At 42.7% G+C, this 17,025-nt stretch overlaps 1 protein-coding gene across 1 annotated transcript; it reads left to right on the forward strand.

Annotated features, from left to right (window-relative positions):
- The first annotated feature begins 6,454 nt into the window (after nt 1-6,454).
- cldn11a (claudin 11a) lies at nt 6,455-11,559 on the forward strand. The gene is made up of 3 exons (XM_050061094.1): nt 6,455-6,894; nt 7,075-7,239; nt 10,164-11,559. The coding sequence occupies exons 1-3, from the start codon at nt 6,669-6,671 to the stop codon at nt 10,430-10,432; spliced, it is 660 nt and encodes a 219-aa protein (XP_049917051.1). The 5' UTR covers nt 6,455-6,668; the 3' UTR covers nt 10,433-11,559.
- The last annotated feature ends 5,466 nt before the right edge of the window (nt 11,560-17,025 follow it).

Raw genomic sequence — 17,025 nt, forward strand, 5'->3', positions numbered from 1 at the left:
CGGTCTGTCTCTCGCAAACCCCAAAATTATGTCATCTAATGTCTTGTTTCGTACTCACGCCAAAGGGTTTTAGTTCACAGTCATGGGAGAGTGTGTGAAGCTGCAATAAGAGTATTTTGGGGTACTTTTATAGTACTTTTCTATGGAAAATGACTCAAAGCGATTAGTCGACTACTAAAATAGTCACCGATTATTTTAATAGTCGATTAGTCATCGATTAGTCGCCTAATCGTTGCAGCCCTATTGCCTACATAAGCTAACCTTAAAGCTTTAAATCACAGTACGTCCTCTATTTCAGTCTCCCCGCAGCTACAGATGGGCAGCAGCTCTGGAGAAGGACCCCAGTCAGCTGTCACAGCAACCTAAATCCAGCCAGCGCAAACCCCAGCTCAGCCTATAGACCCCCTGCTGGAACAGCAAACTTTCTGTTGCTGCCGTTACAAAGGTTGGACAAGGCACTGCTGTGGCCCACCAGCCTACTGTGACACCCGATTGTTGGGGAGTTGAGGTTGTACTGGCCGAATTCCTATCATTGCAGCCGCCAGTTAAAGGTCTGTCTCCCAAGCTGCGGCCCGGTCTCCTAACCAGGGAAGCAGTCCGCAGCGTTGGAGCAATGAGAAGGGACGGTGGTGTAGCTAGCCAATTCTTGTCTCAAGAATGGAACACGGAGGGTCTAAGCAACAGTGCTGCGCACAACTGTGCAGTGAATTAAGATTGAATAACTCAGTGTATGGGAAACATTAGGTTACTGTATGAAGTACATGCATATGCCCGTGGTCATCTGGTGGAAGGGGCTTACGACAGATCAGGGAGAGCAGCAGGCGGAGGGTGTATTTTCATATTCTGTTTTTTTTGTGTGTGTTCGCCAGGTTTCTGCCTGTGCCAGCTGAAAATGCCCGCCAGACACACAAAATGCCCGACATCTGTGAAAACAATCAGAACCTGCAAGTTAAATTGATTGTCTTGTTTCAAATTATGAGAAACACTAATAGCAATAGCAGGTACACGTTTCTGAGAAGTGTTTTTCTAAATGAGACACCAAGTATTTAAAACAAAAAAACGACCCTACCTGCATCATAATATTTCCACAGACCAGATGGTGTTATGTTTATTTAGAGAGTTACGTGATGAATATATTGTTTTTTCTCAACAGATCAACTGTGCAGCGTTTTGACAGAAACCTCATCAGTTCCAGTCACGTCACTGTTGCACTGTAGCATAAACTGATCCTCCTCTCCTCGGCGTCTGCCTCCTGTTAATCACAGAATGTGACTTGACAACTATTTGAAAAAGTACCCATCATTCCCCCAGGCCCGGGATGACTCATCCAGTATGGCTGCCACTCCATCACAGAGGGCTGGCCTAAAAAGGTTCCCTTCTTCCTCCAATCACTTTATCATTGCTGCTCTCCACCTCCCCGCTCATAAGTCATTCTCTTCGACTGCACCCCCACCTCTGAACCGGACCGCTGGTCTCGCTTTGCCGAGACAAAGAGTGTATCATTGCTCCTCATCTCTTTCAATTGCCTGACTGACAGCTCTGACAGCATGAAGGGTAGAAGAGGAGTTACTCTGCCGTGCTTCCTCCCCACTCCTGCGCCACAAGGTTTTAAACTTTTTCCGCTGCGTTCAGATGCCCCACACACTCCACCCACACACACATACATACACTGTCTACAAGCACCGCCGCCCCCTCTTTCCCTCCCCAGGAGGGCTAAAATCCCATCATCCCTCTATGTCAGCGTCGCTGTTGCAATCCTCACTCCATTAGCATAATATTCCCATTCCCTTGCCGCCTCACTCCTCCTGTATCAGACAAACTGCTCTGGGAATCATAGTGGGAAATGCCCTGCTCATGCTCAGTCTGCGTCTTGTGACTTTTCTTGCAACTGGTCTCACTTCCCTACCCTCATGCGCACACATTCATCCACTCACCTTCCCGCTTTTAATGTCTTCATCAAGTCTATTTTTCTGTCTATCTGAGCAGACAACTCTATTAGAGGTGGGGAAAGAGAGATATATGAAGGAGATACAGAGTAATGCTGGGAGAGATGAAGTGTAACACTGTCTGCTTACATGGCTGACTGGCTCAAACCACTTACGCCAATGATCTATAATGTGTTTGTGTGTCACATCTAAGGTAAAAGCTGTAAGATACACACACATACAGGAACCGTCTCCACCACAGTTGTGATAAAAACTTGTCCGATCTTTTCGCCTGCATTTCTGTTTATTTTCTATTTCTATTTGACACTCAACACACCCTGCGTGCCTACATGAATAAACAGTAAACACAACCCTTGGTGAAAGCGCGGCAATAACCACAGAAAGACAGATAATGATCATCCACGCTGGAGTGTCAGCTGGGGCTGGTGTAAGGGCTACAGGGCCGACCAGAGCCGTGTCAGGGGCTCGTACATCGCGTGTTAGTGCTTTCTAATTGCCTAAACTCCAGTAAGTGCCTGCAGCTCTCCATCTACGCGGCGGACTTAAATAAAACTCATCTTCTGTCCAAAGAAAAAAGAAAAAAACTAAAAAGAAAAAGGCATGAATTATGATTTTTGAGACAACTAGTCTCTTTTAGAACATAATAAAGCTACAGTGAACTCAATACCTCCTGCAACGAATCCATATTAAAAGCCATAATTGGTAATCTTCAGTGGAGGGCTTTGACTGTGAGGCAGCTGCAGGGAATATTAAGCATGTATTAACAAGATACATGTGCCATTATTACAAAACTGCTGGCTGCAACTTTTGTTTTTCAGCAGCTTTTTATCGTCCCGCTGGTGCATTGTAGTCTTTTGCCTTGCTAAGTTTTTTCCGACTGTGCAGCTGGTTGAATAAAATATCTATATATGTATGCAGCCCACGTTAGGTTTTCATAGGTAAGCTAAGGCAATACTGTTGGGATACGCTACTGAAGTGAGAAATTGCAGACACTCCAAGCAAATTGCGATGACCTAAAATCTCTGATAGACACATCCAGATGAATATATCAGTTTTAGATTCTTATCCAGATTTGTTTTTGTAAACACAACACACCTGGAAATACCAGATTACATGCATTTACCTGTCAAAACGGTGTCACTTTAACCAGGCAATGTACACCAAGTACCTCATGACGAGGCAAACAATAGGACACCGGAGCAACGGGCACAACATGAGAGGAAGAAGTGGGCCAAACATGCCATTACAGTCTGTGACCTTGTGGAACCATCCGGAGCATCTCAGTCTGTCTCTGTCTTCCTCTTAGACTGATTGCTATGCTGCTGCCACATCACTGGACTGATGTGAGTGATGGAGGACTTACTTAACTCCATTCAGCAAGGACAGGAAGGAAGGAAACACTATGTCCTACAACACCTGAATGTCAACTGTGGACCACTGCTGTGCTATGTCGCCCTCTGTTGGTGACAACAGCAGCAGCAACACAAGCCTGTGCATACAACAGTTGAGCAATTAGGAATAAACAACCGTCCTTCCAAGGAAAGAGGAGGAAACTCAGACGATTACACAAAAATGACCGGCGATAAACAAGCTGTGGACACCGCAGCGGGTGCAACAAGCATCATTAAGCAATATCAATTAATTAACTTGACACTTTAACAGCAGAATAAAGCATCACCAGGGCGGCCAGCACAGAGATATCGCCCAAACACAGAATAAACTTCGCAGCAGCTACAGACACAAACACACACGTTAAAGCCACAGTTGGTGTCTTTTATAGAAAATAACTGTTCGGCATGTTTGCTGAGACTGGAACTTTATCCTGACAGTAGTACATGAGACAAAGTCATGTTCCTCCTCGTCCTGTTGCTCCAAGAATCCACCGCAGCTGAGCAAAAAAGAACCAATCAGAGCCAAGGAGGCTCTAATGCAACCAGCATCTGACATGTACTATGTTTTGGGACAAGCTGTGCGTTCCAGTACCCACACTACCATACTATATAGTACGCCAGAAAAAGACTTAGTATGTGCCAATACTTAGTGTGTCAAATGCAGTATGCCAAAAAATACCAGGATGTTCTACTATGTCCGGTCCAATTTTGCAGCATGCAAGCCAGCATGCTTCTCTGGCTATTCTGACCCACAATCCTCTGCAGCAGACGATATGTCACATCAACTGAGCCACAAATAGATGACAGCTAATTGACAGCTGATTGACAGCTGTCAGAAGTCGTAACGACGTCTGACAGTGCATTCAAGTAACTGACGACCAGTCGAATAGTAATAATAGGAATATTAATTCAGTGAACAAAATAATCATTAATATCACAAACAATAAAAAGGACATAACTATAAAAATAACCGACAGAGAACTGCAGATGTAATTTCACTGTCGCAAATTTAATATGTCCGAATCTACAATGTATGCAGTTATAACTTTAAAGTTAAACTACGTACATTGCAAAGTAACAACAGCAGAGCTCTCTGGGTTGATCTCCGTCTCTTGGAAAGTGGCATTTTTCTTTTATCTCCAAGGTAACAGATATAAAAATCAGTCCCGACTGTGTGCATACTGCATGCATTGGTACGTAGGCTACTTTCTAAGGGCAGCTGCACTACCTAGTGAAAAGGAAAAGTATGTGATTTGGAATGACCCAGACTGTCAATATGAATCAAGGCCCTGTTTCTGTGTTGCCTATTTCTCACATCAAATGTTTTCAGAAACATTAGACCACTGTTAAAATCATAGATTTGAATAATAACAACATACTGGATGCCAAGATGGCTCCTGTTTATTCCAATGGAACTGCTTGCCTGGCATATACACTAAAAAGTTTCCTAGCCACTGGGTTTACTTCCGCAGTATGCAGCTTGTCAATACATGATGTTAGTCGTGCATGTATGAAGAGGTCCACCACCTTGAACAGCTACTTACGGCTACTACGCCACTAGGATGTGATTTGAAACACACCCTAAATCTTTTTCTATACTTTACAGTATGGCAGTAAGGGGATTGGGATGCACAGTGTGACTGGGTGAGAGACTCCTCAGCTCTGATTCGTTTGTTTCATCCTTGCAAAGGCCATTAGGAGCACTGGGAGGAGCCGGAAGAAAATGTTTGTTTGTTTTTGCAGACTGTCAGTCCCATGCACTACTGCCAGGATATAGAGACAGTTTCATCACACATCACAGTGACTTATTTATATCAAAGTCACCCACTGTAGCTTTAAGGCAAACAAAGCACCTGTACAGTTTATGTGTGTTGTACTCACTGGTCTGAAGTCTTGGGCACTCAAGAGTCTCTGGTGCCCCTGTGCTCCTTTAAATTCCCAAACATGTTGACTGAATGAGGCTCTGAGGTCACATCAGGGATTACTGTCCCAAACACACCTCAAACACACCTCACTGCAGGCAGAAGTTCACCTGGAGGATCCATTAATCGTTTAACAGCGTGCACCTGTGCACGCAACTTCTGGGTGTGTTTGATTTGATGCACGGAGGCTGCCCGCCGGTGAATTAGTGATAAAACCTAGATGCTTCCCTTTTTCATACTGAGATACATTAATGCCAGTCCTAACCACAGCCCATAATGACCTCTTCCTTGGTAGTTTTAATAGTAAGGCTGTCCATTTCTATACTGTTCTCAAAATGCCAGCCCAAGCCCAGGTGTGACTCCGCCCCCCACACCTGCCAATAATCGGCCAGTGATGGTGCACATTTCGAGTGAGTCAGCTGAGCTCACTCACCTGTTACCTTTCTGTTTGTTTTTCCATCTGTAAAGGAGTTAAAATTTGGTGAACTACAATGCTTTAGATTTAAAATAAATGAATGACTTTATTTCGAACCAAAAATTTAAATAAAAACAATTTTAAAAAAAGACAAAGATAACAGTGTCTGAAAAGGAGTATGGAGAAGTAAACATTATATGTCTCTACCCCTTTTCTTACCTTCCTTATTTTAACTTTAAATTGTTCTTTTTAACCATCCAATTAAATAAATAAGTAATAAACACAGTTTTTTTAAGAAATTAAATATGCACTCTTCTAACACCTTTCCTCGTCTTTTTATCTGCCAAAAAATAATTAAGTACATCTTATTATTGACAAAAAGTCTGAAAAAGTACAAGCACAGAGAAATACCACGCTTTTAACAGTAACATGAGTAAATTTAAAGTACTGTCACCACCACTCCATCCAAAAAATGTATGACTGTCTCATAATACATGTGTCTGACACTTATAGTAATAATTACAAAGTGTCCAGTAGATGGCAGCAGATTTCTTGCCAGTTTTCTCCCAGTCTCCCATCACTCACCGCACACTGCACACACTGTATGATACAATTGGGATGCAAGGAAGGAGGGAGTGCGCACCACCTTTTGGGAGAGACAATAAAAGTGGGGTGTGTTGTTTTCTGCCTTTTTTTAAATCCTGTCCGTAACCTTGTATCTGATTGGTTGTCACTTTGAGAGTATTTTTTTCCCTTGCTGAACTTTCCCATATAAAACCTGTGATGATGTGAAAGCGTCAGTCTTTTGAAGTGCGCGACGCAGAGCAGTTGATGGACGTACTGAATTGCGGAGTGAACTTTAACACTGGATTAACTTTGACTCTGGAGTGTAACTTGTAAAATTAGAGTTGGTTTATTTTGTTAATCACTCTCAGATTAGTTTCTAAGTGTTTCTGTCTCCGGGGACAAGTGGTTTTTACGCACAGTTTGCGCCATGGCGAACTCGTGTCTCCAACTCAGCGGCTTTCTCATCAGCTGCCTCGGCTGGCTGGGCATCGTGATCGCGACAGCCTCCAATGACTGGGTGATTATGTGTAAATACGGGTTGAACACCTGCAAGAAGATGGACGAGCTGGGGGCCAAGGGACCCTGGGCAGACTGTGTCATCTCCACGGGACTGTACCACTGCGTCTCCCTGACGCAGATCCTGGAACTGCCAGGTAGATACTGCTCTGTGTACATCCATGCTACAACACTCTGGTTAAATTTATGTACATATATTTAGGTTTATTTATTCCATTGTTCACAGTTTTTTCCTCATATAATCCCTTTTCAGAAAAAAAGACACCCAGAAATTTTCTTTTTTCATCAGTTATATACTTTAATATGTGTTTCCATAGCCTACATCCAGACGACTCGTGCCCTGATGATCACAGGTTCGATCCTGGGTCTCCCAGCAGTGGGGATGATCCTCATGTCCATGCCCTGCATCAGCCTCGGCAATGAGCCCCAGAGCTCCAAGAACAAACGCACCATCCTGGGAGGAGTGCTCATACTCATAGTCGGTAAGAGACTTCATTCACACAATGGTGATTTAACCTCCAAAGACCCTGCGTCCTCATTTGAGGGCATCACATTTGGGGTTTTACTTTGGGTGTACTTCATTCGACTTAACTTAGACCTGTCGTCCTCATTCGTGGACACTTTTTGGTCCCATCTAGTGGGGCGCTGAGAAAACGATCAAACATGACAATCCAGAGGAAGCAAAAGTCGTAACAAGCTTTCTGTTGCTGTAGAAACAAGATGGCAGCCATCTCTGCCAAGTCAGTCTGCAGCCAATCCCGAAACAAAAGTGGATAAGGTCCAAAACCTGATCACATTTTATGGTTTAAACTTGTTTATTTATGATTAATAATGTTTGTAGTTTGATATGGAATACAAATGTGCCTAATTTTAGCAACAGCAACAAGCTAAGACGCTATTAATTAGGAAGTACTCGTTTGAGGACATTGGGACTTTATTATCGTTGGCAATGTTTCGTTTTTTAAACTGATCCCAAATAGCTAGGAGATATACTGTAAATCAGAGCAGGTGATTATTTTGCACTCTACACACACACACCAAGATCACTTCCATCCCTGTGACCTCTGTTAACCCCACCTCAAATGCTTACAAGCTGTGGAGAGCAGAGGATGTTGCATATGACCGTCTTCCTCCCGAGGGTGCACCCAGATGCACACACACGCATTATATGTTCCTGTTCCATTCAACCCTTCGTCCCCCCCCCCCCAAGACCCCATCACATTCCTCTCCTCCACCTACTCTCATCCACACCCTGCCTTTGTCCTCGGCCACATGGAAACTCACTCCCTGAATTGTCCACTTTACTGTGCTTATAAATATTTGACTGGTGCTGCAGCATTTTCCGACGCCCGCGTCCCTTAAATTAAATTCTAACACCTGCGTCCATCGTTGTGTTGGACTTTTCCACCACCCACGTTTTCCAAAACAAAACTCTTCCCAACACGTGCCGTGCGTCCCACACTCACAAACATCACCAGTACATCCATATGAAAAAGTTAAAGCCCTGATTTTGCTAATAGATTTTCCTGTTTTTGTCACTGGGAGCACTCTCACATCAGGGAGGATTTGTTGGTGTGTTTGCGCGCTTGTTGCACAGCAGAATAAAAATCCACTCACCATATTGCCTCAGACTGCCTCCATACTGGCAGCGGAATCGTCCCAGCAGCAATTAGCTGAAGCCCAACTTTAATTATTTTTGTCAACTGTGTCCTCTGAAGCATCAGTTGGGAAGCTTTCAGCTCACACATTATTTGTGGATTTGCTTATTGCCCTTTCTAGTGCAGTATATTCAAGTCATATTGCCAGTAAAAGGATTTAATGCAGTTGTTCTGTGTCAGCCTCGGGTGCGCACTGGCACAAATCCAACGTATACCAAATGTGTCCCTGTCAGCTGTGTGGGGATTTCAATATTTGTCTAAGTCTTAGATCGGGCCTCTTTTCTGTAGTTCAAGGCAAAGCTTATATAACACCATTAAGTCTCGCTGCTAACTAATATTATCGCACACATTCTTTCCTCCGGTCTGTCGTAGCCCTGCCTCCTGTCTGAGGAATACATGATAACAAAACTGTGACAGTTCCACAGTGTGCTCATCTATCCAAGCCTTGGTTCTGCTCATTCTGAATTTGTGCTTTCAGCTGCACCATTTTTCATCCCAAATTTAATTACATTTTACTGTTATTTGGTCTTTTTGGCACTCTCAGTATGATTGGCATTTATGTGTATATGTAAGATTTATGTGCACCATTTTGCATCCCTATTTTTTATTATGGAATTCAACCTTCAGAGATGATGCTAGATATATGTGTGTACGTACAATATTCAGGAGTATTATTTGCAATTTGCGTGTATAGGTTTCTTTCTTTTGTACCATTTGCATTCCCTGTTTTATTATGCAATTTGATATTTACAGCTAGCCCTATGTTGGTACAAGGTGTATTTATTAAATCAAGCAGCACCATTTTGTGTTCCCGGCTTAGTTTACTTTAAGTCTGTCGTTTTTTTTATAGGTTATATTGCTTACATTTGCACCATTTTGCATCTCTAGTTTATTATTCAATTTACCCTTCAGGGTAGCACTCTGGTGAGGCAAGATGTATGTGTGTATGCGTTGTACTCAGCAGCATAATTTTGCATTCCTAATTCCTAAAGTTTTCATATACAGGATTTTAATATAGCTTGTGTGTAGGTTGCTTTAATCTGTACCATTTGCATTCCCTTTTCATTATGTAATTTGTCATTCTAAGCCTGTGTGATGGTGCGAGGTATATTTATCAAACTCAGTAGCAGCATTTTGTATTCCCAATTTAGTTTACTTTGGGTCTGTCTGTCTTATATAACTAGTATTGCTTTTATTTGTACCATTTTGCACCCCCAATTTTATTTATGTAGTCTATTATTAAAGGTTAGACCTGTGTGATGGTGCGAGGTGTTTGTGTGTATTCATTAAATTCAGCAGCACCATTTAGTATTCCCAACTTAGTCTACTTTGGGTATGTCGGTCTTATATAGCTTGTATTTGCGCCATTATGTATCCCAATTGTAACGATGTAACTGGTCATTGAAGCCTAATGCTGTGTGGTAATACAAAATGTTTGTATGAATTTATTTTAGTCAGCAGCACCATTTTGCATTCCCAATTTAGTTTAGGTCTGTCTGTCTTAAAAAGCTTGTTCTGCTTTCATTTGCACCATTTTGTATCCCCATTATAATTATGTAACTTGTCATTCAAACCTAATGCTGTGTGGTAATTCAATATATATGTTTGTAGTTCATTGTAGTCAGCAGCACAATTTGGCATCCCCAATTTAATTACACTTTGATTCAGACTGTTTTATGTGTGAATATGTTGCTTTCTGGGGCACCATTTTAGATTCCCAATATAACTGTATCTCTGTTTCTCCTCAGCGATGTGCGGCATGGTGTCTACAGTCTGGTTTCCCATCGGCGCTCACCAGGAGCAGGGCCTCATGTCATTCGGCTTCTCCCTCTACACCGGATGGGTGGGCACCATCTTCTCCCTGCTGGGCGGCTGCATTCTCACCTGCTGCTCCTCAGAGTCCTCCTCCTCATCTCGCTCTTACCAGGACAACAATCGTTTCTACTACTCCAAACAGGGAGGCGGCAACCCGCCAGCGGCAGCCTCCACCAATCACGCCAAGAGCGCCCACGTCTGAGAGAGGGGAGAGTGTGGAGCGGATGTATAGGGGACTGTAGTTTGTATATAGAGACACACACACTAGCACACACATACAGGAGAAGGAGACACATAAACACACTCATTCATGTTTAAGAGTAACACACAGTTCCTTGAATGAGCACACATTCATAAAACATACATAAAAGAGACGTTCACACACCCAAACACACAAAGACTGTTTTTGTTGGAGCTCTTTTTTAACCGATGGATGTTTTTGGATCACAGAGCTCGTCCTCCAGCCTCCGTATGCTGGGTGTGGTGTGGACTCTCCCCGCTGTTACATAATTGTACGAGCTCCTGCACAGCAGCCCGAGGTCCCAATCACTCCGAGCCTTGTGGACTGAGATATTGTTCCTCTATATTACGTCTATTTTTCTATTTCTACGTCTTTTTTGATAAATCTATTTTTTAAATCATACGATATGATCTGTTGCTTCGATGCGAGCAGGTTATGACAGTATTATGTTTCAGAATATGTTCATTAACGTTGTTTATCCACATTGATTTTTCTATGACAGTATTGTAAAAACCCTCTGGTGCGTTTGCCTCTTGAATGATGGACTTGATTAAAAATGCAACACTGGGTTTTCCCAGCCACTGCGGCATGATGGGAACATAAATTTTGCAGCAGAGCAGTGTTACAGTCTCTATCGGAGCCTTGGTGTGTACACTGACTTGGCAAAAATAACTTATTAGAGACTACAAAGCCTTAATTTCTCTCCCTCATCTGATATCAATATGTCATAATCCAAACCTTACACATTTTTATGGGACTAACTTGCTTCTATTTTATTATGAGTGACAAAAAGCAGCTTATCCTCTTACTACATTTCCATTACACATCTCAGTCAAACTTCTCCATATAGCACAGCTCTGTAGCGTAGTGTATGTTTCTACGAGCGTGCACACAAAGACAGTATTATGTACATTAGCTTCTCTCTGAGGAATGTGATGACTTGAATATTCGATAACTCAAAGTGTTCAGAGCACAGATGGAAATTCCCAACTCAGCGCGCAGATGCAGTATTAGCTGGTTATTTATTGTTTCACTGATGTGCTGTTGTTTGATTTTCTATAATAAAGACAAAAGAATTGAAAGTGGCTCCATCTTGAGTCTGTCGCCGTTAGATGTTCTCACCATTGACATCACTTACTTCCTGTAGCTGGGTGTTAAAGGGACGGTTCAACCTCAAAATCAAAAATACATATTTTATCTCTTACCTGTAGTGCTATCTATCAGTCTAGATTGTTTTGGTGAGAGATGCCAGATGGTTGAGATATCTGCCATAGAGATGTCTGCCTTCTCTTGAATATAATGGGACTAGATAGCACTCAGCTTGTGGTGCTCAAAGCGCCAGAAAAATACATTTGAAAAACTCAACAGCAATGTCTCTTTCCAGAAATCATGACCCGGTTACTCAAGATAATCCACAGACCTTTATGAGCAGTTTCATGTAGGAACTATTTTCTTCACACCAAACCACAAGGAGGCAAAGGAAGCTTGTACCTGCTGCTAGCTCACCTAGCACCACTGAGCTAGCTAATGTTACAACTCATTTGAGAGGGACGCCATTAATGTTTACATTTTGCGCTGTCATGAGCACAAGCCTCTTGCCCTTGCGTCGATGCACACTGTTACGTTAGCTAGCTCAGTGGTGCTAGGTGAGTTAGCGGTGGATGTACACTGTGATACAGTGATACAGCTGGCAGCTGTAGTTTGGTAGACAGAAAGTAGTTCCTGCAGAAGGAAGTATGCATCTACTTACAGACAAGAGGCCCGTGCTTGTGAGAGTGCGGGATGTAAACATTAATGGCATCCCTCTTGACTGAGTGTTAACGTTAGCTAGCTCAGTGGTGCTAGGTGAGCTAGCAGTAGATGCACGCTTCCCTCTATGCAGTGATACAGTTGGCAGCTGTAGTTCGGTAGAAAGAAAGTGGTTCTTGCAGAAGGAAGTGTGCATCTACTTACAGACGAGAGGCTCGAGCTTGTGACAGCACAAGATGTAAACATTAATGGCGTCCTTCCTGACTGAGCTGTAACATTAGCTAGCTCAGTGGTGCTACGTTAGTTAGCAGTGGATGTACACTTCCCTTTATGCAGTGATACAGTTGGCAGCTGTAGTTTGGTAGACAGAAAGTAGTTCCTGCAGAAGGAAGTGTGCATCTACTTATAGACAAGAGGCCCGTGCTTCTGACTCAGATTCAGATTCAGATTCAGAATACTTTATCAATCCCCGGGGGAAATTGTTTTTGTTCCAATGCTCCATGCAAAGTAGAAATAGAAATAGAAATACAGCATGAATGGAAACGAGATAAAGATGGAGATATAAATAAGATACTAAAATAGACAATGAAATAAATAAAATAAAATATTAAAGTAGACATTCAAATAAAATAAAATAAAATGTTAAAGTAGACATTAAAATAAAATAAAATAAAATATTAAAGTAGACAATAAAATAAAATAAATAATAAAATAGTAAAGTAGACAGTGCGGGATGTAAACATTAATGGCATCCTAGTAAAGTAGACAGTGCGGGATGTAAACATTAATGGCATCCCTCTTGACTGAGTGTTAACGTTAGTTAGCTCAGTGGTGCTAGGTGAGCTAGCAGTAGATGCACGCTTCCCTCTATGCAGTGATACAGTTGGCAGCTGTAGTTTGGTAGAAAGAAAATAGTTTCTACATGAAACTGCTCACGTAAAGATTTGAGGTATCATTTATAAAACAATTTGTAATTCATGTTAAAAATGTATGTATGGACGAAAGCCAAAAACAGCATGAACCCCAAAATATTTGACAATTTCTGTAATCAGGCTCATCATTTGCGTCCCCAATTTCCTGTCTCCAAAATGTTCGTAAGCATGGGTCAAAGTTTCTCCCATTACGTCTGTTTTTATAGATTGCAACTTTTGCATGGCAAGTGGCGTACGTACGCCTCTCTCAGGCCTTGTTTTGTGCGTACGTAAGGTCTATAAATGAGACTTTCAGCACCACAAGCTGAGCACCATCTAGTTCCATTATATTTGAGAGAACGCAGATATCTCTACAGCCGATATCTGCAACACTCAGCAACTCCCAACAAAAAAATCTGGATTGATAAGTAGCACTACAGGTAAGAGGAAAAATATGTAGTTTTGATTTTGGGGTGTACTGTCCCTTTAAGTTTTATTTTTGTCACAAGCAATACAGCAGACAGGAGGTTGATGTTGTGTGTGACGTGTGTGTGATAGAGTAATCAGCCTGGAACAAGCTGGCTGTGATGCTGTTTGTTGCAGACTGGAGATGTAGAATGACGATCGTGAATGTGTGTGTGTGTGTGTGTGTGTTTGGTGTGTGTGTGTGTCTATTTATGTGAACATAAACATGAATTGTTATTATTACATCATATCTGTAATGAGACTCAATGACCTTGAGTTAGGTCAGCACAGAAGAGCCTGTCTCTGAGACACTGAAAGCCACACAGTGTGCCAGCCCTCCCCTGCCGACCACACACACACACACACACACACACACACACACACACACACACACACACACAAAATGCCACAAAGAAGGATAACTGTGTCCAGTGTGTGGCTGACTGTGTGCTTCTCTGTCCTCATCAAGGTCACTGAGTCACATCACAGATATTACACGATACTTTGGAAACAATATGTGCTATCGTGTTGTCCTCAGCTTATCTTCCAACGCACGCACACACACGCACACACACACACACAACCATCTGTCCTAGTTTCTACACATCATCCCGTCACTGTACTGTATTTCCTGGCACGCCTGTGTGTGCAGGTGTGTGCGATCATGTCGGTGTGTGTATTCCCTGAAATGTGATGCTGTTCCAGGCACAGAGCCATCCAGTCCACAGGAGGCCAGTGGGAGGATAGTGGGCAACCAAGCTGTCCTGTATTACCGAGAGAGACTGGTAGTGTTATGATATGCTAAAGCGCTGCTATCTTAAGTTTTGTATCTACCAAGAAAACTTTATTGTTGACTCAGAGGAAGTTTAAACAGAGGATGAGATTCTGCTCTAGGATATTATCATCCACCGCCGCCGCCATGACTCTGTGATATCCATCCTCTCCAGCAATTATATTTTGATTGTTTTACTTCTCTGTATCCACCGTCCATCACCCTGGCTTGTCTATTTTCCACTTCACTTGATGTTTCCGATTAACTTCCCAGAATACCTTTCAGCAGCACCCAGAGAGCGCCCGTGACCTTTTTCCCTTCCGCTGTGTGTTTCTGTGTAGGAGGTGAGAACAGAAATCGCAGCAATAATGTCGGAGCAATACAGAGAGTTTTTACAGTGGACAGCGGGTTAGAGTTGAGCCCTCGGATCAAAACACAACGTGTCTCGCTGCTGAGCTGTGTTTGGGTTTATTGAAGCTATGCTGCTGGCGGACAAATGGGTTTTTCTGCCTCTATGGGTTTCACACAGTTTGATTGTAGGTCAATGCTGCGTTGTGAGGACTCAACAGAAACCGCTTGTCTTTGGTTCGGAGTGAAGGACATTAAAACTTGAATTTTCATGTATCTTGCAGTGATGTCATACCATCTGCAGGACAATTGGCCTACAGGCTCTGATTTGACCAGGTAAAGGTACGGTGCATCGTCTACATACGCCAGAGGGGGGCACAACAAGGTTAAAGGTGCCCTGTGGAGTTTTTGTGATAGTCTGTTTATGTTTAAAGGTTAAAAAGCTGCATTGTTTATATCCATGTTTACTAGCTTGCAGTCATCTTCACTGCCTTTGTTGCCACATTAGTGTTTCTGGCCGCCCACCTAGTGGTGTGACACTTTTGGCTAGATTTCACTGCGTTAAATGCACCAGAATCAACAAATTGTGGACCTACATTCACAAATATCGCTCCATAGCTTTAATAGTGATCAAAAACTCCACAGGGAATCTTTAATCTGCGTGACTTTCCAAAATTGGTAATGCCAGAAGCTTGGTGGCATATTGACTACTCCCAGGGCTATTCCACAAACCATGGACGCTCCAAGCTTAGCTAGCCTGCGTGTTAGCAGCCAACGCAGAGATGCCAAAAACTTTAGTTCCTTGAATGGCCTTTCAAGGAGAAGCGAGTCAATCCCTGTAGACACTCGTGTTAAAATTCCAAACTTTACAGTGCAAATAAACACGTTCACAGCCTGGTACAAAAACAATTTTGGTCTCCACAGAAGATTCTCCCATTCATGACAACTGTTGGATTTGAATTTGTATATAACTCAGCTGTTTAAATGTTACAGAGTGCCTCACAAATGAGTCCTTATACCCAGAAATGAGTTAGCATTTTACCATTAGCATACATGACTTCAACGGGACTACAACGAACTACAACAGGTCACGTGCCGGTGACGTCATAGGTGATAGAAACATGGGATTTTGACTGGCGGCAGAGCTCTTCACACACATAAAGTGTAAATAAAAACAAATCAGTTGAGTCTTTCCCCTTCGGATGAAATGGCCTTTGGTACGACGAGAAAGTGAAAATTATAGGAGGTGTGTGTCCTTTTCAGCTGCCAGCCTTCCTTAACTTCTTGGCTTTGAACATCTCATGTTATTGATGAGATCAACTGACTTTAGCTAGCTAGCTAACATTAGTCATCTAACCTGTGATGAAGTGCCTGCCACAGATGTAACGTTAGGTGTAGTGACTGGCTGGATCCCACAGCTTTCCGTCTTTACCCTGCCGTTTGATGGCTGTGAGCCACAGATTTCTTCTTTCCCCATTCTTCACTCTATCCGGGAGCAAAGAAAATCAGCAGCACTTTTCGGTATTATGAACTCCTAGCGTCTCTCCCAGGTCGAGTTCAAAACTTTCACCCAAAAGGGGGCGTGGCCGTTGTTATGGCAGTGAGTGACGTTGCGTTGAAGTCATGTATTCCCTCATCTTAATGGTCACTTCTGGCTCCAAAAGTCCAAAATGGTGACATCCGAAATGCTAAACTCGAGGCCTCAAAATGAGAGTCCACAAACCAGTGGTTGATGTCACAGTGGCTACATCCATTATTTTTATAGAGTCTATGGTTACTGCCACACATTGATCAGTGTAGTTGTGTAGCTGGCTGGAATGTGTATTGCAACACATGCACTAGAATCACCAAATCGGGGACCGGCTGGCTCAAGAAGCTAGCTAGCTTGGGTACCAACCAAAGCGGATGATGCAACACAGCTAATGGGCTAATGATAGCTTCTCCTGTTTTGTACTGTCCAAGTCTCCATTTCCTTCAAAGTCAGTCCAGTCAAAATAGTCTGCTGTTGGTCACATGCATGAATTAGCGTGTCAGAATTCACTCTAGTTGACAAAATTGACTACTTTGCCCCAGCAAGCCGATCTGCTAACTGTAGCACTTCTGTTTTAAACACTGGTGTGACTGGGTCTGAAGAGTTTGCGCTGGATTTTTGGACACCATTTAGCTCATCAGCTCAAAATGGACATGAAACCATTTTGCTTTTAAGTGTTCCTTCCATACCTGGTTCAATATGGAATATATTGTGCATTCACACTTACAGCCAGGGTTAGTAACACATTGTGCACATCCTTCTCAGATGTCTAAAATGT

The sequence above is a fragment of the Epinephelus moara genome, chromosome 14, assembly GCF_006386435.1.
Source record: "Epinephelus moara isolate mb chromosome 14, YSFRI_EMoa_1.0, whole genome shotgun sequence".
Classification (NCBI taxonomy): domain Eukaryota; kingdom Metazoa; phylum Chordata; class Actinopteri; order Perciformes; family Serranidae; genus Epinephelus; species Epinephelus moara.

Coding starts and splice junctions, on each gene's coding strand:
- cldn11a (XM_050061094.1), top strand. CDS start 6,669: ATGGCGAACTCGTGTCTCCAACTCAGCGGCTTTCTCATCAGCTGCCTC. Junction 6,895..7,074: donor GCAGATCCTGGAACTGCCAG/GTAGATACTGCT, acceptor GTGTTTCCATAG/CCTACATCCAGACGACTCGT. Junction 7,240..10,163: donor AGTGCTCATACTCATAGTCG/GTAAGAGACTTC, acceptor GTTTCTCCTCAG/CGATGTGCGGCATGGTGTCT.